Here is a 23,093-nt window from a genome sequence, read left to right as displayed (position 1 = left end):
GAGCACAGCTCAAAATGAAGAGAAACAGCTGTAAGCATACATTAATAACTGGAACATGGAATTGTTGTTGTTAGGTGCCATCAAGTCGGTACCGAGTCATAGCGACCTTATGCACAGCAGAACAAAACACTGCCTGATCCTGGGTCAACCTCACTACTGTTGCCATGCTTGAGTCCATCGATGCTGCCACTTGGCCAATCCATCTCGTTGGGGGTCTTCCTCTTTTTCTCTGACCCTCCTTCACCTTATCAAACATGATATCCTTCTCCAGCGACTGGCCCCTCCGGACAACATGTCTGAAGTTTGAGAGACAACTTGGCCTCCAAGGAGCACTCTAGCTGCACGTCTTCCAAAACAGATCTCTTGGTTCTTTTGGCAGCCCGTGGCACTTTCAATATTCTCCAACATTGTAACTCAAAAGCACGGAATTACGAGGTATGAATCTAGAAAAATTGGAAGCTGTCAAAAATGAAATGGAAAGCATATATATATCAATACTATAGGCATTAGTGAGCTGAAATTGACTGGCGTTGGCCATTTTGAATCTAACAATCACATGGTTTACTATGATGTGTCTTGAAGTACAATGTTGTCTGTGATAGGATAATATCCATATGCCTTCAAAGACCAGTTAATACCACTATTATTCAAATTTACACAAAAACCACTAAAGCCAGTGATGATGAAATTGAAGAATTCTACCAACTTCTTCAGTCTGAATTTGATCAAACATGCATTCAAGATGTATTGATGATTACTGGTGATTGGAATGCAAAGGTTGGAAACAAAGAGGAAGGATCAGTAGTTGGAAAATATGGCCTTGGTGATAGAAATGATGCTGGAGACCACAGATAGAATTTGGAAGATCAATGACTTCTTTGTTGCAAATATCTTTTTAAACAACATAAAAGATGACTAGTCACATGGGCCTCATCAGATGGAGTACACAGAAATCAAATTGACCAAATTGACTACATCTGTGGAAAGAGACAGTGGAAAAGGTCTATATATCATCAGCCAAAACAAGGCCAGGGGCAGATTGTGGAACAGACCATCAATTGCTCATATGCAAATTCAAACTGAAGCTGAAGAAAATGAAAACAACTCCACGAGAGCCAAAATATGACCTTGAACATATCCCATCTGAATTTAGAGATCATCTAAAGAACAGATTTAATGCATTAGACACTAAAGACCGAAGACCAGAAACGTTGTGGGACGGCATCAAGAACATCCTACAGGAAGAAAGCAAAAGGTCATTAAGAAGACAAGAAAGAAGGAAAAGGCCAAAACAGATGTCAGAAGAGACTCTGAAACTTGCTCTACAGCATAGAGATGCTAAAGCAAATGGAAGAAATGAGGAGGTAAAAACGCAGCTCAAGACAAAGTTAAATATTATCACGAAATGTGCAAAGACCTGGAGTTAGAAAACCAAAAGGGAAGAACACGCTCAGCATTCCTCAAAGCGAACTGAAGTAAAAATTCAAGCCTCGACTTGCCATATTTAAGGATTCTATGTGCAAAATATCGAATGATGCAGAAAGCATCAAAGGGAGAGAGAAGAAATACACAGAGTCACTGCATTAGACAGACAGTCAATATCCCACCATTTGAAGAGTTAGTTAGCATATAGTCAAAAGACAATGAAGGAAGAAGTCCAAGGTGCATTGAAGGCAGTGGTAAAGAAGAAGGCACCAGGAACTGATGGAATACAAATTGAAATCTTTCAACAAACTGATGCAGCTCTGGAGGCACTTACTCATCTCTGCCAAGAAATGTGGAAGACAACTGCCTGGTCTACTGACTGGAAGAGATCCATATATATGACCGTTCCAAAGAGAGGTGATTCAATGAAATGTGGAAACCATCAGACAATTATAATACCCCATGCAAGCAAAATCTTTGCTAAAGATAATCCAAAAACAGCTGCAACCACACATTGACAGAGAACTTCCAGAGATTCCAGCCAGATTCAGAAGAGGATGTGGATTGAGGGATATCAGTGCTGACATCAGATGGCTCTTGACTGACAGCAGAGAATACTAGAAACACATTTACCTGTGTTTTATTGACTACACAAAGGCTTTCAATTGTGTGGGTCATGACAAACTATGGATAGCTTATAGAGAATGAGTATTCTGGAACACTTAATTGTGTTCATGAGGAACCTGTACATAGACCAAGAGGTAGTTGTTTGAACAGAACAAGGGTTCACTGAATGAATGGTTTAAAATCAAGAAATGTGTGTGCCAGGGTTGTATTCTTTCACCATACTTATTCAATCTGTATGCTGAGCAAATAATCTAAATTGATTTATATGAAGGAAAAAAAAAACCATGGCATTAGGATTGGAGGAAGACTCAGTAACAGTATGCAATATGCAGATGATATAACCTTGCTTGCTGAAAAGTGAGGAGGTTTAAAAATACTTACTGATGAAGATCAAAGACTTCAGTGTGGATTGCACCTCACTGTAGAGAAAACAAAAATCCTCACCAGTGGACCAATAAATAACATCCATATAAATGGAGAAAGATTGAAGTTGTCAAAGACTTCATTTTGCTTGGATTAACCATCAATACTCATGGAAGCAGCAGTCAAGAAATCAAATAACGTGTTGCATTAAGCAAATCTGCTGTAGAAGGCCTCTTGAAAGTGTTGAAGAGCAAAGATGTCAGTTTGAGGACTCAGGTGCGCCTGACCCAAATCATAGTATTTTCAATAATATCATATGCATGTGAAAGTTGGACAGTGAGTAAGGAAGATCACAGAAGAATTGATGCATTTAAGCTATGGTATTGTAGGAAATTACTTAAAGTACCATGGATTGCCAAAAGAATAAACCAATCTGTGTTGCAAGAAGTACAGCCACAGGGCTCCCTGAAAGCCAGGATGGTCAGACATCATCTCTCATACTTCGGGCATATTGTCAGGATGGACCAGTCCCTGGAGAAGGATATCATGTTTGGTCCAATGGATGTTGTTGTTGTTGTTAAGTGCCGTCGAGTCGGGTCCGACCCATAGCGACCCTGTACAGGGTTTCCGAGGGTGTAAATCCTTCCGGGAGTAGAAAGCCTCATCTTTCTCCCGCGGAGCAGCTGGTAGTTTCGAACCGCTGACCTTAAGGTTCGCAGCCCGATTCGTAACCACTACGCTACCAGAGCTCAGGGAAAAAGACAACCCCATCCCCCCAACGAGATGGATTGGCACAGTGGCAGTAGTGATGGGCTCAAATGTAGCAACGATTGTGAGGTTGGTGTAGAACCGGGCAGTGTTTCGTTCTCTTGTGCATACGGTCACTATGAGTGGATCCTGACTTGATGGCACCTAACAACAACAACATTGCACTGTATTTTGCTGTAGTTCCTTGAAGTCTTGTGAGTGTGTGCACATTACAGTAAAATAGTAGTGTATACATTAAAGAGCTTTAATGGTGCAGTCGTTGAAGCGTGTGGTTGCTGAGCAAGTATCTGTGGGTATTCAGTGGGGGAAATGTGTGGCAGTCTACTCCATAAAGATCACAGCCTTGAAGCCCTGTGGGGACGGTTCGACTCTGTTGTACAAGTTACCATAGGTTGGAATAGATTTGACAGCATTGGACTTGGCTGTGTTGTGAACGTAGTTTTGTATCCTTTATCAAGTAATATCATATCCTAAAGCATTCGCCATGTTTGTCTCTCATCAGAAACATTACACAATATCCCACCATTGAAAGTACTGAGTCTGTGTTGGTTCCAGGTTTACTGGTATAAACAACTTTACCATGAACATGTCCCATAAGGAGCTTTCTCCACATTATACATTATTTGCATAGAGTCCCAGCAATAGAATTTCTGGGTCAAAGTTACAAATATTCTGAAAACTCTCAATACGCGTCACCAAATGGCTTTCTGAGAGGGTTGGGTGTGTTGACCCGTGAACACTATTGAGAAAGCCGGTTCCATCGCTGCTAATATTGAGTAAGAAAAACAGTTTTGCTTAGCTCTTTGGCCAAAATAAGCAAGGCTACATTGTTGTTATTAAGTGCAGTCGAATTGGTTCTGACTCAGTACAGGGTTTCTGTGGAGCAGCTGGTGGGTTTGAACCACTGACCTTGGGGTTCGCAGTGCAGTGCTGATCCTACAGCGTCACGCATATTGCTGGCATTTTCTGTATTTCTCTGATGGTTACTGAAATTGACCCTCAGCTCTCTTTTTGGCTGGTAGGTGTGTTTTGTCTGAACATACAATTGCTAACCGTTTTATATACACAAATTCTTCCTTTGTAAGTTCTCTGGTTTCTAAGTGTAAAAAACATTTTTCCTTTCAAGGCTGGATACATCCTACTCCTTTTTCACAGTCCCCGACAGCCTCGTGTTTGTTTTACAGATGAAGCCACATGTAGTTTCCTCCACTCTCTGCCACAGAGCCCGCACCGGGATCTAGGTTTGAGTGTTTCTGTCTGCTCCAGCCTACCTCTAGGCTGTTGTCTCATAAAGCGAATACAAACAGCACTCCTTGTTGGCAAGTCCTGGCCTTCTCTTCTCCTGCTTGTCAGTCCTGAGCTGGAAAGAGGAGGTGGACGGGGATTCTCACACAGTTCCCTACGGCTGTCCAGGCCTGGTTACCCTCTGCACAATGCCTGTGTGTCCCCCTCAGATTTTACAAAGTCCCACATGAACTCCTGCTTTGGGATGGTTTCTTATTGATTAGTTTCTAGGAAGCAGAGTTGTCTGTTTTCAGAAAGGAATTGAAGCCGTTTAACTAACTAAGACAGCACACTGATGAAACAAGAACATTTCAGTGGTGATGCTTAAGAAAGCAGAGGTCGCCTAGCCTGACGATGACAAGACCAATTATTACATAAGGAGTCCTGGGTACCCAGCTGCACCATGGGACAAAGATGAGGCTTTCCGCTCCCATAAAGATTACAGCTTCGGAAATCCTATACAGGGTCACTATGAGTCAGAACCTACTTCACAGCACAAAACCACCACCACCACTGAGCTCTGAGCTTCCTGGAAGCCAAGGCAAAAAGGGGGGAAATGACAGGTTACCTAACTCTCATTATCAGACAAAGTAATTGTGTTTGCTGCACCAATCTGTACAAGTAATTGTGTTTGCTGCATCAAATGGGTCTTTATCAAGGGGCAGTAAGCTATAATATAAGGTCTGTCACATACATAGGAACGTTTTGTTAATGTGGTTTTTTCCCTTTTTTCAACCCCACAGAGAAAGCAACAAGTTTTTGTGAGATTTGGCAATGACATAGGATATTTACAGACTTAAATTACTGTTAGTCCTTAAGTTAAACAAACATACTTTACAAAATTCCAGATTTACAAGAAGGAGAAAGAAAGGTTCTAGTTGGAATAAACTTTGTTTCTTATGATTCTGTGCCTCAGCTCTAGATGCTTAAAATACCCATCAGAGGAGACAAGTTTTCGAAGTTCTACATTTTGATCTGGAGGCTCCTACTCTGGGGAGAAAGTCCTATGGTCAGGGGTTGACCCTAGAAGAGATGCTGGGACTGGAGTTGGGGCTGGGGCAGGTCTGGTTTGGTTTCATCCATGACCTGGAGTGGCCCCAAACTCTCAGGAGATGATGCTGTTGGTTCCATTTGGGCTCAGGTCTCTGGGGCTGCCCAGCCCTCCCTCTCTCTTCCCGCAGGCACTCCCAGGGTGACCTAGCTGAGTGGGCTGGCTTGGGTCCCAGCCTGTCTCCAGCATCATGTGGCGCTCTGGGCTAGGCCCAGTGCTGAGAACTAGGAGCAGCTGGTGGGATGTTCAGGTGTGCATTTAACCTGAGGTGGGCTCCAGACCAAGCATCTCTTCACGTCCAAGGTGGTTGGCCTGGGAAATGACCAAGGAACACCTACTTCCCCGTAAGTCAACTGGCCAAAGAAAAGACCAGGTAACAGGAAGAGTCGTCTTTCGAATTGTTTCCACAGTGACCTCCCAAAGTCCTGGACAATGGCTGGAGCGACACAGGCTTTGAAGAAACATAGATCCTGTGCCAGAGAGATGCCAGAGGCTCCCAGGGTTCCTGGCTCTCCCAGGGGAGGGTTGGACACCTCCGTCCAAAGGTCCCTGGTTCTGCTCCATCCAAGGCCCACTGAGTGAAAATCACTTCATATACTTCACACCAATGTTCTAGGCAGGTGCTTCTTTTACTATTGACTAATACGTTTCATAAATAAATTTAAAAATACTTGTTTCCTATTATGGTCTGTGCTGAATGAGGAGAGGCGATGAAGAAGAACGGAGAGAGGCAGAAACAAAATCAGGAGAAAGGTGAATGGAGGTGAAGGCAGAGAATGCGGGGGAGTGAAGACAAAATAGACACTTAAACAGAGAAAAAGAAACAAGTCAATGTTGTGTCAGCAAATCAAGCAGCAACCGTTTGAACTGGACCCAAGATGGAGAGGGATGTTTACAGCGTTCCATCGCCATCTCGTGGCCATCTGGTATATTGCACGCCAAGGCGTTTGAAGCCCGCTGCTATGAGACTTTCCTGTCCAAGCTGTTGGCCTCGCTAACAGCACCCTCCTGGGTAGCTTCAGAAGATAACCAGCCCACCACCATTCTCCGGCTTCTGTGCCCTTCCTATCCAGGACCCCTGTACCATCCTTTCTCTCGGCACTCACAGGGATTCCTGATTTTCCTGACCCTATTGGGAGCTGCTGTTAGAATTATTCGACATTTTCAAAGATAATTTTAATGACAGCATACTATTTTGGAGTATGGTATTGGCATAATTTATTTAGTCCTCTCCTTATTGCTAGACATTTAAACTTTTACACTGTTCCATGAAGTTTTTACATTTTTGCACTTAAATCTTTTGCTGAGTTTTGGAATTTGTTTCCTGGCTTTAGATTATGCAACACTTCTAGCATATTGGGCACAAGCACTTCAACAGGTCATTGAGTCAAATTGTGGAAACTGTGAGCATTCCTCTGGTACATTCAAAAAAGCTTGCTCTGATTTGCACCCTCCCCAGAGTATAAGAATACTGGCTAATCTTGTACAGCTGCAGTGCATCTTTTCTTTAAGTTTTGAAAATATTGGTTCTTTATGTCTGCCCTTCGCCACACCCCCACTTACACATTGAATAGAAAAACCTGGGGCCCAGGGGACCCAGCCTGGTCTGGGTCTGGGTCTGGGTCTGGGCTGAGCAGACTCAGGAGCCAGGGTTCATGCTATGCGTGAATGCAGGTGGGTCAGGAAGGACACAGAAAACCAGTCACCAAATCCAAGTGCACGGAGGCCCTCGACATTCAGGGCCTCCACGCCAGAGGCCAGCAGGTGAGAATTTGGAAGCATGGCTTTCTCAGCTTGGACTGCACACTGTACACACTTGGGGAGCCCACACCTGAGATGCTAATGGCTGGGGTGGGGTGGGGTGGGAGGAGGCTTGGATACTCCCAGGTGATTCTATTTTGTAATCAGGCTCAAGATGGCCATCCCAGCACTTTCACGAGTAGCAGGTTTTTCAATCAAATCAACTAGTCTCCAACTGACCACACGATACCAGCATTTTTCTTTAGAAATAATCTTGCTTCAAACCCTTAAAGAAACACATAGTATTATGGATTGAATTGTGTCCCCCTAAAATATGTGGGGAGTCCTGGTGTGGAACTGTACGATTAATACAGGGTCAGCAGTTCAAAGCCATCAGCCACTCCTTGGAAACCCTCTACGGGGTCTCTATGAGTTGGCACTGAGTGAACAGCGTAACAACAACAATAAGGAAGTATGCTTTGGAATACCAACCCCTCCCTATACCTGTGCATATAATAAGGCAGCCTTCTATAATGCAATCTCATGCCGACTTAAAGAGGCCATGCTTCACCCTAAGAACTTCTGAGTTTATAAAACAAGTTGATCAGACACAGAGACAAGTGAGCACAAGTAGGAGAAGACAGATGGCGCCTCCTGATCAGCAAGGAACCAGGGACACTGGAAAGGACTGGGCCCAAAGAGAGAGCCTTCCCTGGAGCTAGCATCCTGAATTCAGACTTCTAGCTTCCTGCACTCTGAGAAAAGACATTTCTGTTCTTTAGAGTCTCCCAACTGTGGTATTTCTGGTACAGCAGCCCCAGGAAATGAAGAGACATTCACTGTAGCAAGTCATGAAAACAGAAAAGCTCAAAGATGACAACAGGTTAAATGATGGCTATTGATAAATGATGGCTATTGATCCACTGTGCTTTTCCTTGTCTGCAGCTATACAGACATGACCCATCTCCAGTTCTTCCTTATTCAGTGTGATCAGCTCTTTAGGGAGCTGAATGACCCGTCAGACTCCCGTAGCTCTGTCCCTGTTGTTGTTGTTGTTAAGTGCCATCGAGTCGGGTCCGACCCATAGCGACCCTGTACAGGGTTTCCGAGGGTGTAAATCTTTACGGGAGTAGAAAGCCTCATCTTTCTCCCGCGGAGAGGCTGGTAGTTTCGAACCGCTGACCCTAAGGTTCGCAGCCCGATTCGTAACCACTACGCTACCAGAGCTCCTCTGTCCCTGTTACAGCCTGACATTACTGAGCACTCACTGGATCCAGGAAGCCAACACAGCATCAGGTCATTTCTAAAGCCTTTTTAGCAGATCCCATAAGCCAATTTCCCCTTTAACTTTTCATTTTTCTTGGAGACTAACACCTTGATCTTTGTTACAACTGAAATTTTCTGTTTCAATTTTCTAGGTGTTTCATGGAATTTTAGGAGAGGCTGTTAGGCCTTTCTCTTCCCCTAATGTGTCCCAAGAAAAGTTACCCTTTCTTCTTTAACCCATCAGTAGATATTTAAGCTGACATAGCCTGAGGCACCTCCCTCCTCCCTCTCCAAGCATTCCACTGAGGGAAGCTGGGCAGCCAGGGTGGAAGGGGGGCACTAGGCCCTGAAAGGGGCCTTCAGTAGAAAAGTTTCCTCCCCACTCAGAACTGGGACCAGTGGCGCCCAAAGCTTTCAGTCCAGCCTCAGATGAACTCAAGGTTTCGGCTCCAGCTCCTTGAGCTATCTACTCACTCAGACAACACCAAGTCAAATGAACTGGCATAGCCCCATGGGGCAGCCAAGATGCCAGAGAGCCAGCTGCCCTCCTCATGAGGATGGGAGGCAGACACATACTCAGAGCTGTCAGGGCTCCAAAGGCGGTTAAGGAGAGACTTCTTGGTGGAGGTTCTTCCTAGTGTGTGTAAAGTTTTGTCATTTCTACAAAGATGTGCCACGAGAACAGAGCGTTCACAGGACACCCACCATGCGGAATGAGGGTGGGCTGGCGTAGGAGACCCACCATTCCACCAGTGCAGAAACCGTCTTATTGGAGGTCCTTTTGCCTGGCAGCACCCCACAGTGGCTGCCCAAGAGACCCTCTGGAAGGGGCAGGACTGGGACCACCAGAGTCACCCAACAGCTAGCAGCTGATGAGACGCTGCCAGTCCACTAAGAGCCATCTGAGGAGCCCCAAGGATTTCATGAGGACCCTTTTGCCTCCGGAAAATAGAACCCCCTAATTTCCCCAGAATTGAAGATGAAAGAGCTCAACCTAAGTAAACATCCCATAAAAACCAGAGCTGCCCAATTACAGAGGGTGCCATGTGAGGACGTGAGACAGGGAGGGAGGCCCTAGGTCACGGAGACAGCCTTGGAGTCTCTGTCACTGTCCTGTTAGCAGGCCTGAAACGAGGAAGAGCAGGACCAGTATTTCCAGCGACAGGGGGCTCTCGTCTCACACCCCGACAAAGAATTGAGCCGCAACTGGCTTCTCCTTACTTGAAAGGTTCAGGTGAGGGTCGGGGTGCTTCACAGGGAGGACCCCTTTTGAGCTGAACCATCTCACCCACTTCTGCCCCAGGCAGATGAAACCTCAGGAGAAAGTTCCATTCCTCCTCAGGGCGCCCCGCCAGGGGCTCCCTCCGCTGTCCTTACCTTCCCGCCTCCGGGCTGGTGTTTCAGGTTTTCAGTGGAGCCGATCTTGGACCTGACGTTCTTCAGGTCCGGCATGGGCACGGGCGCCGTCTGCAGCCGGCTCTTAGCTGAAGACGGTGACTTGGGTGGGGTGCGGACCACTGCCACCTTCTTGGGCTCCCGGGTGGGCGGGGTGGGCAGGGACGGGGTGCGGGACCGGCTGCCAGGAGTGCCCGGAGAGCCGGGGCTGCTATAGCCACTGCGGTCTCCAGATTTTCCAGATTCACCTGAGAGGGAAGGAAGGAGGTTAGGAGGGAAGGAAAGAAGGAAGGTGTGAGACCAGGTTTCCGAGAGGAAAGTTAAAAAAGGCCCCGTGTTCAGACTCAGGCTGGATTAAGCAGGTGGTCACAGCCAACAGGGGAGGAGCCCTGGCCGTTACCCTGAATCCTGTGGACCTTTACCCTGAATACAGGACCCCCAGGCGCCCTCAGTCTGCCCCATTATTCTGCTGAGCCACATTATTCTGCTCAAGGCCCCTTTATCCGGGTCTCCTGACCACGCTTCCCAACTCTTCTTTGGCGCGTGGTCCAGAAAGGAATGCGTGCTCACACATACTTGTCCTTCACTGACCAGACAAGCCTGCTGCTTCCAGCCCTGCGATCCCCTCCCTGTCCTCTGTGCCAGTGCAGATAACTACCAACACCCCTTTCTTTGCAAGCATAGTGTAGGTGTGCCACCCCCCAACAGCCCTCTTCTGGGTGCTCCTCACCCCTAAAGGTATCTGTTTCCCCACTTTAGGAGTCGTTGTTTCTGTGTGTTTCGTGGGTTCAGTGGTTCTCAAAGGACAGCTCCTAGGACCCTGCATCAGAATCCCTGGGGCGGCCAGGGACCACAGTACTTAACTTAGCAAATGCTCATTCCTGGGTCCCATCCAAGCCTGTCCTATCCAAATCTCTAAGGGTGGGGCCTGTAAAACGGACTTTCTCTGAGCTCCCTCGGGGTTCTCCAGCACACAGCCAGAACCCCTGGATTAGATGTGGGCCAGTTGTGAGAAGCTGCACAGCACAGTTGTACTGCTGAACTCTGAACTTCCTCAGCCATATCCACTTCCAAACCCCCGGGGGCCATATCACAAACATGGCACCTGCTGGGCCCCAACCTGGAAAAGGACTGCTCTTTGTCTACAAATAGATGATTGCCCTTAAGTCAACACCAACCATCATGGTTTTGAATGTTTGAACTTCCACGCTTACTGGATATTTCTCAAGAAGTCAAGCTCTGCGGAGACAGGACAAATGGAGAATTTTCTCATTTTCCAATGCAGAAACCGTGGATGGGCCTCTGTTTCCCGGTCCCAGCCTTTCTCTCAGCCTCTGCAGCAATGCCATTCTACCCTAAGGCAGCACAGGGTGACCTCGGGCTTCACGGTAGCTCTTCAATCCTTTCCATACCATTAACCAAACTGACTGGGGCTTAACCTCCTCCCTAAGACTGTCTTCTCATCTGGAAAATGGGGAGACAGAGTGTACCTGCAGGGCTAGTATTTGAAAATGGGATGTGTTACCAGGTAAAGGGTCATTCACAGGGTGATCATGTAGCCGATGCCAGTGGGACTTTCATGCTGTTTCATACATATTTGAGTGTGTCTCCCAAAAAGACATGTTGAAGTCCTAAGCACAGTACCTGAGAGTGGAACCTTGTTGGGAAATAGGGTCTTCGAAGATGTTATTAGTTAATACGAGGTCATAGTGGAGTAGGGTTCCAATCCAGTCTGAGTGATGTCCTTATAAGAGAAGGAGAGACCCAGAGGGAAGCTGGCCCAGTGAAGATGGAGGCAGAGACGAATCATGCTGTAGCTGCTGCACACCACAGAATGCCTGGGTGACCAGAAGGTAGGCGCCTTTGGTGAGAGCATGGCGCTGCTAACTCTCTGAATGCTGACTTCTGGCCTTCAGAGCTGTAAGCTAATAAATTTCTATCATTTTAAGCCACCACAATTTATTACAGCGGCCTCAGGAAACGAATGTTGTTGTTAGGTGCCGGGAGTCAGTTCTGACCACAGTGACACTCTACACAACAGAACGAAACACAGCCCAGCCCTGTACCATGCTCACAACTGTTATGTTTGGGCCCATTGTTGCTCCCACTGTGTCAATCTATCTTGTTGAGGGTCTTCCTCAACTGTTCTTTTCCAGGGACTGGTCCTTCCTGACAACATGTCCAAAGTACATGAGATGAATGCTCACCACTCTCGCTTCTAAGAACATTCTGGCTGCACTTCTGCCAAGATGGATTTGTTTGTTCTTCTGGCAGTCCATGGTACTTCCAGTGGTCTTCTCCAACACCATCATTCAAACGTACCGACTGTTTTCTGCTCTTCCTTATTCATTTTCCAGCTTTCAATGAGGTGACTGAAAATACCATGGCTTAAGTCAGGGGTACTTTAGTCTCAAAATAACGTTTTTTGCCCTTTAACACTTTAAAGAGGTCTTTTGCAGCAAATTTGCCAAATGCAATACGCTGTGGCATTTGGTTTCCTGCTGCTGCTTTCATGAATGTTGACTGTGGTTCCAAGTAAAGTGATGTCTTTGATAACTTCAATAGTTTCTCCATTGACCATGATGCTATTGATTGGTCCCGTTGTAAGGATTTTTGTTTTCTTTACATTGAGGTGCAATGGCTGTAACCCTTGATCCTCATTACAAAATACTTGAAGTCCTCTTTACTTCTTGCAAGCAAGGTCATGCCATCAGCATATCACAAGTTGTTGATGTGTCTTCCTCCAATCCTGATGCCACATTCTTCTCCATGTTACCCAACTTCTTGGATTATTTGTTCTGCATACAGATTGAGTAAGTACGGTGAAAGGATATAAACCTGATGCACACTTTCCCTCACTTTAAACCATCCAGTATCCCCTTGTTCTGTTTGAATGACTACCTCTTGATCAATGTATAGGTTCCTCATGAGCACAGTTCAGTGTTCTGGAATTCCCACTCTTTGTAATGGTATCCACAATTTGTTAAGATCCACACAGTCGAATGCCTTTGTATACTCAATTAAGCACAAGTAAACATCTTTCTGATATTCTCTACTTTCGGTTAAGATCCATCTAATGTCAGCAATGGTATCCCTAGTTCCATGTCCTCTTCTGAATCCAGCTTGAATTTCTGGCAACTCCTTATTGATATACCGCTACAACAACCATTTTCCAGTTGTTATCAGCAAAATATTACTTGAATGTTATATTAACGATGGATGTTGTGATATGATTTCCACATTTCATTGGGTCAATTTTCTTTTGAATGAGCACAAATATGGGTCTCTTCCAATTGATTGGTCAGGTCTGACAAATTCTTGGCATAGACAAATGAGCTCTTCCACACTATAGCAGTTTGTTTTCAATTTAAATTTGTATTCCATCTGTTTCTGGAACCTTGTTTTTTGCTAATGACTTCAGTACTGTTTGGGTTTCCTCCTTTAATACTATGAGTTTTTGATCAGATGCCGCCTCTTGTATACTGACCAATTCTTTTGGTACAGTATCTCTATGTACTTCCTGTATCATTTGATATTTTGCCCATAGAATTTTTCAGTATTTCAAGTTGATGCTTGAATTTTTTCTTTAATTCTTTTAGCTTGCGAAATGCTGAGTGTGTTCTTCCTTTTTGGTTTTCTAACTCCAGTACTGTACATCCCATTATTCTTTACTTCATCTTCTCCAGCTACCCTTTGAAATCTGCTCAGCTCTTTTACTTCATCATTTCTCCCAGGCCCTTTAGCTTCTTGACATTCAGGAGTAAGTTTCAGAGTCTTTTCTGATACCTATTTCTTTCGTTCCTGTCTTTTTAATGACCTTTTGTTTTCTTCATGTATGAAGTGCCACTGCTGTTTATAAGGTTTTCAGTGGCTATAGTAGTAGCGTAGTGGTTACGAATCGGGCTGCGAACCTTAAGGTCAGCGGTTTGAAACTACCAGCCGCTCCACGGGAGAAAGAGGAGGCTTTCTACTCCCATAAAGATTTACACCCTCGGAAACCCTGTACAGGGTCGCTATGGGTCGGAACTGACTCGATGGCACTTAACAACAACAACAACATCCTTTCAGAAGTGGTCTACCTCCCCTTCTTCCTAGCCTGTGTTAGTCTGTAAGCTGCACAGAAACCTGTCCACCGTGGGTGACTCTGCAGGGATTGAAAATGCTAGCAGTATAGCTTCCAGCATACAGCAACATGCAAGCCACCACAGTATGGCAAACTGACAGATGAGTGGTAAAGGCAACTTATACACATGGCTAAACCGTTTGAACCACGAGGTCGGTGGTTCAAACTCACCAGACATTCCTTGGAAACCCTATACAGGGTTGCTATGAGTCAGAACCAACTTGATGGCACTTAACAACAACAACAAACCTTGGTGAGGAACAGTCCAAATCTCCAACCCCCACAACAAACTCCAGGCACATGCTGCCCCCTCCCTCCACCCCAAGAGCCCTCTTCCATGCCCTTGTCCCCGGAGTAAATAAGCACACTCAGGATTAGAAACCAAACATCTGTGCAAACGACACGTGAGAAGATATGCAGGAATTCAGACTGTTCCTTCTTCAGGCTCAGTGTCAGAAGCAGCTTCTCCCATCTTGGGAAACATAGGCCTATGAACAGCTACACACACAAAGCAACCTTTCCCAGCAGGCTCAGAATTACCTCGCTCAGAGTTTTCCCCAGGAGGGGGTAGTTTTCTCTGCACTTTCTTGGTTGCTTAAAAAGAAAGATCCACAGAAAGCCCTCATTATAATCAAGCTGACAGGTGTTTGGTTATCGGTGCCCAGCCTCACATGGCTCTGCCATGGGGGAGCAAGACAGAGAGCAAGGGGGCATTCTGGGAAGAAATAAGGTGGAGGGGAAGGGAATTGGTCTGGCTTCAGGCTACTACCCCAGAGCAGGTAAGATCATAATAGCCAAAAGATGGAAACAACCCAAGTGCCCATCAACAGATAAATCCATAAACAAAATGTGATCCTTCCAGAGAAGTTCTGATACACACGATGACATGGATGAACCTCTAGAATGTTATGCTAAGTGAGTAAGTCTGACATAAAAGGACAAATAATGTATGATCCTACCTATGTAAAGTACCTAGATAGGCAGAGACAAGGTTTGCTAGTGGTTATCAGGGGCAGGGGAGTCCTGGTATGGCACTGTAGGATAAGCACTGGACGGCTAACTGGAAGGTCAGTGGTTCAAACTCACCAGCTGCTCCTCAGAAACCCTATACAGGGTCGCTATGAATCAGAACCGACTCGACAGCACGCAACACCACCACCAACACTAGAAACAGGTGGGAGACAGGGTCATTGGGGAAGGGGCAGTTATCTTGGAAGGGACACTGAGTGTCAGTTAAGACACTCAGATGAGAAAAATAGGCAGCCGTGAGTGGTTAGGGTTGCAAAACACGGAGGATGTAACCGTCTCTGAACTGGACATATCCAAATGGTTGAGATGCCTAATGTTTTGTTACATAAAGGCTTTTGAAAGTTCAAGGAAGAAGGATTAAACAGATAATGGAATTTTTTCCAAGAACTTTCTGGAGGCGCATCGTGTATATTTTACCACCATACAGGCAGACCTTAGAGATACAGCAGGCTCCATTCCAAAGCACCATAATAAAACAAATATTGCAATAAAGTGAGTCATACAAACTTTTTGGCTTCCTAGTGCACTTAATGTTTATGTTTACACTATTAGCATTATGAAAACGTTTGAAATAGTGTGAGAATCACCAAACTGGGACACAGAGACACGAAACGCACACAGCAGTACTATGCTGTCAGAAAAATGGTACTGACAGACGTGCTCAATGGAGGAGGGTCACAAATCTCCAATTTGTATTTAAAAAAAAAGCAGTATCCTGCAAAGTGTGATGAAATGAGGTATACCAATAAAATTTTAAAAATAAAGAGAGCAAAGTACAGTTCTTTTTCAGGTGAAGAATCAAGAGAAAAAAAAAAAGCAGGAGCAAAACTGTAAATAAAATCACAACCTTGGTTACTACCCCTACATTGTTGATGTTGTTAAGTGCTGTTGAGTCAGTTCTGACTCATAGCAACACTGTATAGGGTTTCTGAGGAGTGGCTGGTGAGTTTTGAACCGCTGACTTTGTAGTTCAAACTAATCTTGTGGTCTAGTGCTTATTAGCTTACATGGCCTGTCTTATACACGCAAGGAAAAACAACGGAGAGAAAACAAAACCTCTGGACCTTGATGAACAGCCGTCTTTGCAGACCCATGATACCACACCTGTGAGCCACACAGACACATGGCTTAACCATGCCACAGACAAGGGCTATGGGTAGCCACTCAGACCGAAGAGAAGCAGAGACCTACCCTTCCATGGAACAGCCGGCACCCAGACCCATGGGCTTCCTGAGCCCCTTCACTGAGCATCATAGAGGCTAAACCCAGGGCAGCTTGTGGAGGTAATGCTCAGCCAGTTTCCCCTAATCCTCGCTGAGGTTTACTATTTTTACTTGCAAGTCCCTGGAAGATGCAAACAGTTTACATGCTTGACTGCTAACTGAAAGGCAGGAGGTTCAAGTTCACCCAGAGATGAATCTACTTGCAAAAATAAAACTCACCCACTGAGAAATCTGCAGAACTGTGGAGCATAGCTCTACTCTGACACACACGGGAGCACCATGAGTGGGATCTACTTATGAAAAATCATCCACTGAAAACCCTGTGGAGCACAGTTCTACTCTGACACACACAGGAGCACCATGAGTGGGATCTACTTATGAAAAATCATCCACTGAAAACACCGTTGAACACAGTTCTACTGTGACACATCGGGGTCTGCATGAGGCAGAGTCAACTCAATGCTATCTGGTTAATTGGTTGGTATGCTGAGTAGCAACCACTGGAAGCAAAATAGCTGGGCAGATGCCTTGACTAGTTCTCATTCACAGAAGCCCAGGGGAGTGGACACAGCGTGCAACCGCTCAGCTAAGACCACCAGGTTGGTGTTCTTTACCCCTGGTTATTGTTTTTATTACAGAAAGGTACAGTGGCCATAGCATTGTACTTTAGTGCCTCAGCCTAAATTGTATTTTTTCACCTCCATGGTCTTGTTCATGATTCTGCAACTAAAACATCAAATCACTTTTAGGCAGGGTTTTTGTATTTTCTCTCAGTGGTTTTTTTTGTTTGTTTGTTTGTGTTATTTTTTGAAAACTGAGTTTGTCTAGAAAATAATCTTATTCATCTTTTGATATTAACTCTTCATTTTTGTGGGGTACATAAAGTTGACTGACATTTACTGAGATCTTCTTGTTACAGATGAAAATTTTTCTTTCAAAAGATTTCCCTCCCCCTCAAATTTCTTTAGTCTTAGCTAAAAGAGAAAAGGAATTTTTTTTTTTTAGAGTTAGGTACAGAATCCTGGTGACACACTGGTTAAAGAGGTCCTCTAGTGGTTTGAACCCAGCAGCCTGCTCTGTGGAGAAAGATGGGTCTGGTCCTGTAAAGATTACAGTTTGGAAACTCTAGGGGCTGTTCTACTCTGATTGAGTTGCTTTGAGTCGGAATCTTCCCAATAGCAAAAGTTTTTAGTTTATGGACGAGGTGATGCCAAGTCCCCAGCCACTACGGCTGATAACTCCCAACTATATGTGGAGACTGAGCAACAGCGTTATGGAAGGCTGACCTGGTAGAGAGATTTGGAAGCTTGATAATGCCTAAGACCCACTTTCCTCCATTCTTCAGGCCTGCTTCCTACTTTTTGCTAATGTTTTTTTAGATCTCTGATTTGTTTTTTTTTAAGTTTTTAACTGTGAACCGAGTGCTAGTTTCCATGGGAGAACATCAGCTTTACACCATCGTTTCATTGCAATGTTTACAATCTCTTCCGTGCATCATCTTTCAACTGTATTTGCTTCTATTCCCTCTGTTTTTTTCTTTTTGGGGGGTTGGGGGTTGGGGGTTGGGGGTTGGGGAGACCACCAGGTTTTAAAGAGGATTCATGACTCTCCCGCGGCCATGTCTGTGTGAAGTCATCTGTAGTGACCTACCTAAGTGCACTTGGAGCAACAGTGGTCACATGGCTCATCTGGGGGCTTCAAACAGCTCACACTGGGGTTGCCTTCCAGTGGCCTGATATGGCCTCACAGAAGCGCAGAGAAACCCCTTTCCCACCACTTACTGGCCATGTGGCTGCATTTTCCTCATGGGTAAAATGAGCTCGTTAGGTCGAGTCAAGAAAATTCTCAGATCCTCAATTTCTTCATTGATTATAAGTAGGGATTCAATCTCTACCTCAGAAAACTGTCAAAAGGCTTCAAAAGAAAAGCAACATTACTGTGTTTAGTAATCTGCAAGGCTCCAACTATCTCTCCAGGGTTATCCGTTTTCTTGGGCCTTCAAAGCCGGTCTAGGTCCCCAGGGGTGGGTGGGGTGGGGTGAAGCTGACCTAAAGGTTGGTGGTTTGAATCCACCCATGGGGCGTTGAGAAAGGCCATGGGGGCAGGTATTCCCTAGGGAGCAGTTCTGGAGTTGCTATGAGTTGGAACTGATTCAATAGCAAGGAGGTTTCAGAGGTGGGGGTTGTACCTACTGAAAGCTTCCTTGGGTAAACTCTAGAATATTCTTCTTACCGGTGCTGGGCGGTGTCTTTGGGGTGGGTGTGGTTTTCGAGGGAATCCTGGTGGCATTGGCTGGGCCTTTTTGGCCTGGAGGGGCGGTTCCCCGGGGTGTGGCGATCTTCGTTCCAGTTTTATCTGCCCCCTGCAAACCGAATCACGGTACAGCGGTTTTTAAAATAGGGAAATGTTACTGTCACCTAGAATCAATGCCAGCCCCACACTCTTGCTTTGACTGAAAAGGAAGCTAAGTTTGGGAGTGACCCTTTGCTTTCTATATGGAACAAATGTCTTCTACCATCACAAAGGTTTGCTGGGCACACAAACCCACTGTCCCACCCAAACACCAAGTGCCCTGATTATGAATTCTCCCTAGGGGAATTGTTTACATTAGCTATCAGCATGAATTGTGCTAATTTATTTTATAAGGCAATAAAGCTGGTAAAAATGATCTGGTTCATTATCCACTTGGTGTCGACATTAGTGGGCCATGCCTATGTGAACATACATATTTGGACTCATTATGGGTTTATCTGACTGGTGGCTGGTTTCCCCAGGAGCACTTGCTCTATGAGACACTGTTGAACTTGAGTGCTAAACAGAGCTAGGTCGCAGACGTTTGTTCTCTAAGCAACCATAAGGTTCCCGGAACACCGTGGGTGTGCTGAGAGCCCATGGTAGGTAAACACCAGCCATCAGTTAACAGACTAACCAAAGACGGAGAGACAGTGTTGGTACAAACACAGAGTACTGGTCATGGCCAGTTGCTGGGTTTGGTTACAAGGTAGATGACCTTCTGACATAAAACAAACTCAAAAGGAAACTGACATGAAGCAAGGCCCAGGAGATGCTTCAGAAGGTAGGGAACATGGGGGCAGTTATTGTGACCCAGTGAGGCCATCCAACCCAAATGAAGGCAATCAGGAATGTGGATTCCCATTTTCAAACCAGGGTCTCGAGGGTGCCTGGGGCACTGCTGCTATGGGGGATTTAGGGGAGCTGAGAAGTGAGTCTCCTTGTTCCCTTTTCCCTGTTAAACCAAAATGTAACTATTCTACATGGCGTGCCTATGAAAGAGTTTATCTGAAGAAAGGTCTCGGTGGTTAAAACAGCAGACATTTGAAAACCGCAGGAGAACTGCCTGATGCTTGCCAAAGGTGGTGTCCTTACCTTGCGTTTCATCTCCTTTGCTCCAGAACTGCCAATTCGGGGTGTGACAGATGAGACGTGTTTAGGAGAGGAAGATGGTTCTGGGCACACGGCAGGGCTGGAGGGTTTGATCAAAGGGTCTGAGCTACCAGGACTGGGGCGTTTGGGGCTAAGGCAAGGCCTATTTTTCAGGGTTCTAGCAGAGGAAGATGTGGATGTCTTAAAACATAAACATAAATAAAATCAAAATAAAAGTCAGCACATGGGGGAGGGGAACAAACTGAAAAAGGACAGTGAGTAAAAATAAATGCAGCAGGTAATGACCTAGAGCAGTGACCTCCAAGCTGTCTTGGGATCGTGGACCCTTATCAGTAATTACAAGAAAGTGAGGCACCCTACTGCCCATGTAGGTATCTATCAGTTGAATACATATACTATGATGTCGATATATGATGTATACTATAAAACTTACACAGTGTAGAACTTGTAAGTGAAGATGATTAACAACGGATAAAAGTTCTAGTATGTTCTTTCTCTAGCTCACTGGACCATCTTGTGGCCCCTACTTTGAGACCACTGGTTGTTCACACCCAACAAATCCACGGGGATTGTGAAGGCACATGATACTTCAGATGTTTCTCGAGAAAGCATTCCCAATGTACCATGTGTCAGAAACACCCCAATTTCTACTCAGTTCCAGGCAAGGCGCGCTCATGCTTGCCTGCTAACCTTTGGTCCTCTTCCACCACCATGATAGAATCATAATGGCAATACTCAGGACTGTGCCTCTTCTAGGTATTTATCTGATACCAGGGATTTACACGCACACACACACACACACACACACACACACCACTCTGGTTAAAGTCTCAATTGAAACTAATGTTGATACTATCTGTCAGCTCCTAATCTGACCAATGCTAACTCTTGAACACATTCCATAAAAGGGAAAAACCTGGGTAGGGCAGGTGGCCACTATGCTGGACACCCTCAGAGAGCTGCCGAATTGTAAGGAAGACAGTTGAAGGATGGTGGCTGATGTCTATGGCTGGAACTAACTGCTTCTGGGGGATACTGGTGGAGAATCATTGTCCTCATGGAGGACAGTGGGCTGGCTAGGGCGAGGCCGTCCCTTTAAGAATAAAAGAAGAGAAACTTAGTCTAAGGGTGTTCCAGAGAGGAAACCAATTCCAGAGCAGACTGGAAAGGTCAACGGGGTGCTCACACTTGTTTCCTTATTGTCCCTTGGATTCCTGGCTGAAGTGGCCATGACTATGTCTGAGGCCAACGAGGAGAACTCGAAGACTGAGACAGCAGTGACAGGGAAGAGACAAAGGCTGAGGCCCTGGGGCTGGTGACAAAGAAGATGAGCTGTAGTTTCTGATCAATCTGACTGCTGGTCTGTGTGCACTGAATGAATGAATGAGGCAGGTATTCCCTCCAACCAGTACTGGTTATGCATCTTGACTGACAAAAACGACTGCAACCACTCCAAGCATCCAAGACACAGCTCTCAAGTCCCTCCAGAGCCCCCAGTTGTCTCACCAGGCTCTTGGGGTAGCTGACCCTGACTTGGTATAGAGCAGGCCACTTCTGGAAGTGGTCCTCAAATCTCAATACTATACTCTGCCTCAAAGATATGGACAGGGCTCCAGTATTAGCTAAAGTCTAAAATGTTCCAGGCAGAATTTCTATGGAAATCTTTTTAAGAAAATCCATTTAAGAAAAAATGCGTCTTTATCCCGGGCCACTACAGAAGAATTTCCCGAGATTCAAAGCCATCAGGGATTTTGTAAACTACTTCAGAAAAGAACGCTGAGAAGGATGGGCCTGGTTCTGGATGAGGTTCGGGGTGAGCAGGCCACCTCATTCACTGTTCCTGGGTTGACTTCTGAAGACTGATTAGGGCATATGTCATGGCATCATTTCAAGGTAGTGTGAGCCGTCATATGTCTCAATTAGATACAGAAGCCGTGTGTCACGTTTTCCCTCCTTTAGTACCTTTCCAGTCTTGTGTTTAGCCCCAAGTGGAACTCCACTTTGACCAAGCCAATCTGTTTATAGTTCTAGAATGCATGCAGGCCATTTCATGCTTCCAGGTCAATGCTTGTGCTGGTCCTCCTCTGTGGACTACTGTCTCCCACCCCAGTGTCACCAGCTTTCATTTATAGTCCCTTCAGGGCTATCTCATAGCTCGTTTCTTCCTTTGAGTTCATCTGCCTTAGGTTGGAGATACTTGCCTTGCTCTGTATTTATCAGCCCCTAATTAAATGGTATTTTCTATATATCATGTACATCTATTTACTGAACCTAGGTCTGTAGCAGGAAATGTAAGATGTGCAAAATTTACAGATTACTACAGAAAATGTAAACATACCTACACTTACTAAGAAAGTCTCATTTAAACCATGGTAATAAAATGGCAATTATTTTATTGGGCACCAATTCATTAACCTGCTGGGTGTCCTTTCCTGGAATAAGGATCAGAATTGGTAAACACTGGATTGTTTTAAAGCTTGCACAAAGATAATACCACTTTAAAACAAGTTGTTCTTTACGGACCAATGCTCCACACATATTACATGTGAGAAAGAGCCCAGATGTCAAAACATTGAATGGCTTCTGGGCAAATTCAATCAGCACCAGAGTCTCAAGTCTTCGATAGCTTACCTTTGCTCTTTTGTCATCGTTTCCAGTGCCATCCTTGCTTTTACTGACCATGCGAGCTGATAAGATACAAATGAGAATGCGCGTTACAGTCCAGAGTCACAGATCTCAGACACAGCCATTGATTGGCAGGAGTGGTGAAAGGAGGATTTCTCCAAGATCGGTGCAACATGGTTTGATTAGTGGTGCTCTTGGTCTAACTGGAAGCCTGGTTGTTTTCTTTCCCTTTTCATCTGTTAGTTCTCACATTGTCAGTATCAACACAGCAAGCTGGGGTCATTGCTCGGAGCAACCTGGTGAGAGGGGACAGCAGGCTGGCCGAGGGAGGGGACATGCAAAAAGGATAGAGGTTGGCATGGGGGTAGTCTGGGGAAGGTGCGGCCAGCCTCACACTACAGTCTTCATTATCCACCAGCTCCTTCCTGCCTCTGTCAGGGTCACCCCACCCAGCTGGGAACCACCCCACTCTGAGAGGGACACTGAGGAAGTCTCAGGACAGGACTGGGCTCTAACCATCCTTCAGGCATCGGGGTGGCTGAGTTTCCAGAGGATCCTGCTCCCCGTCAAGGCTTTTTGGGGACTGACTGGAGTTACCTCTGAGTTCCCTGTCTCATGATGCTGGACAGAGAGCCTGCTGCTCACTGTCCTGGCTCCTTTCATGCTGACCACCTGCCATCCAAACAGGGGAGCCTGGCTGAGACCTCTTCATGTTGCTGGCTGCGCCCACAGAGCTTCAGTCGCTGGCCCTCACTGCTCTCAGATGTGC

The 23,093-nt window shown here is 45.6% G+C and overlaps 1 protein-coding gene across 8 annotated transcripts in view; it reads right to left on the bottom strand.

The window, feature by feature from the left end:
- The window catches only part of MAPT (microtubule-associated protein tau), a 67,387-nt gene that overhangs the window by 16,854 nt on the left and 27,440 nt on the right, over positions 1 to 23,093 (bottom strand). For 6 of the 8 annotated variants that reach the window (XM_006833546.1, XM_006833544.1, XM_006833541.1 and 3 more), the window contains 3 exons: positions 22,331 to 22,386; positions 18,527 to 18,656; positions 9,902 to 10,167 (listed from right to left, as the gene is read on the bottom strand). In XM_006833546.1, coding sequence (XP_006833609.1) covers positions 9,902 to 10,167; positions 18,527 to 18,656; positions 22,331 to 22,386 — 452 coding nt within the window. Of the gene's footprint in view, positions 1 to 9,901; positions 10,168 to 14,582; positions 14,637 to 18,526; positions 18,657 to 19,681; positions 19,880 to 22,330; positions 22,387 to 23,093 lie in introns of all 8 variants that reach the window. The other 2 variants (XM_006833539.1, XM_006833540.1) reach the window with 2 other exon arrangements.

The sequence above is a fragment of the Chrysochloris asiatica genome, unplaced genomic scaffold, assembly GCF_000296735.1.
Source record: "Chrysochloris asiatica unplaced genomic scaffold, ChrAsi1.0 scaffold00007, whole genome shotgun sequence".
Taxonomy (NCBI): Eukaryota; Metazoa; Chordata; class Mammalia; order Afrosoricida; family Chrysochloridae; genus Chrysochloris; species Chrysochloris asiatica.
This window is presented reverse-complemented; position numbering and strand designations above follow the sequence as displayed.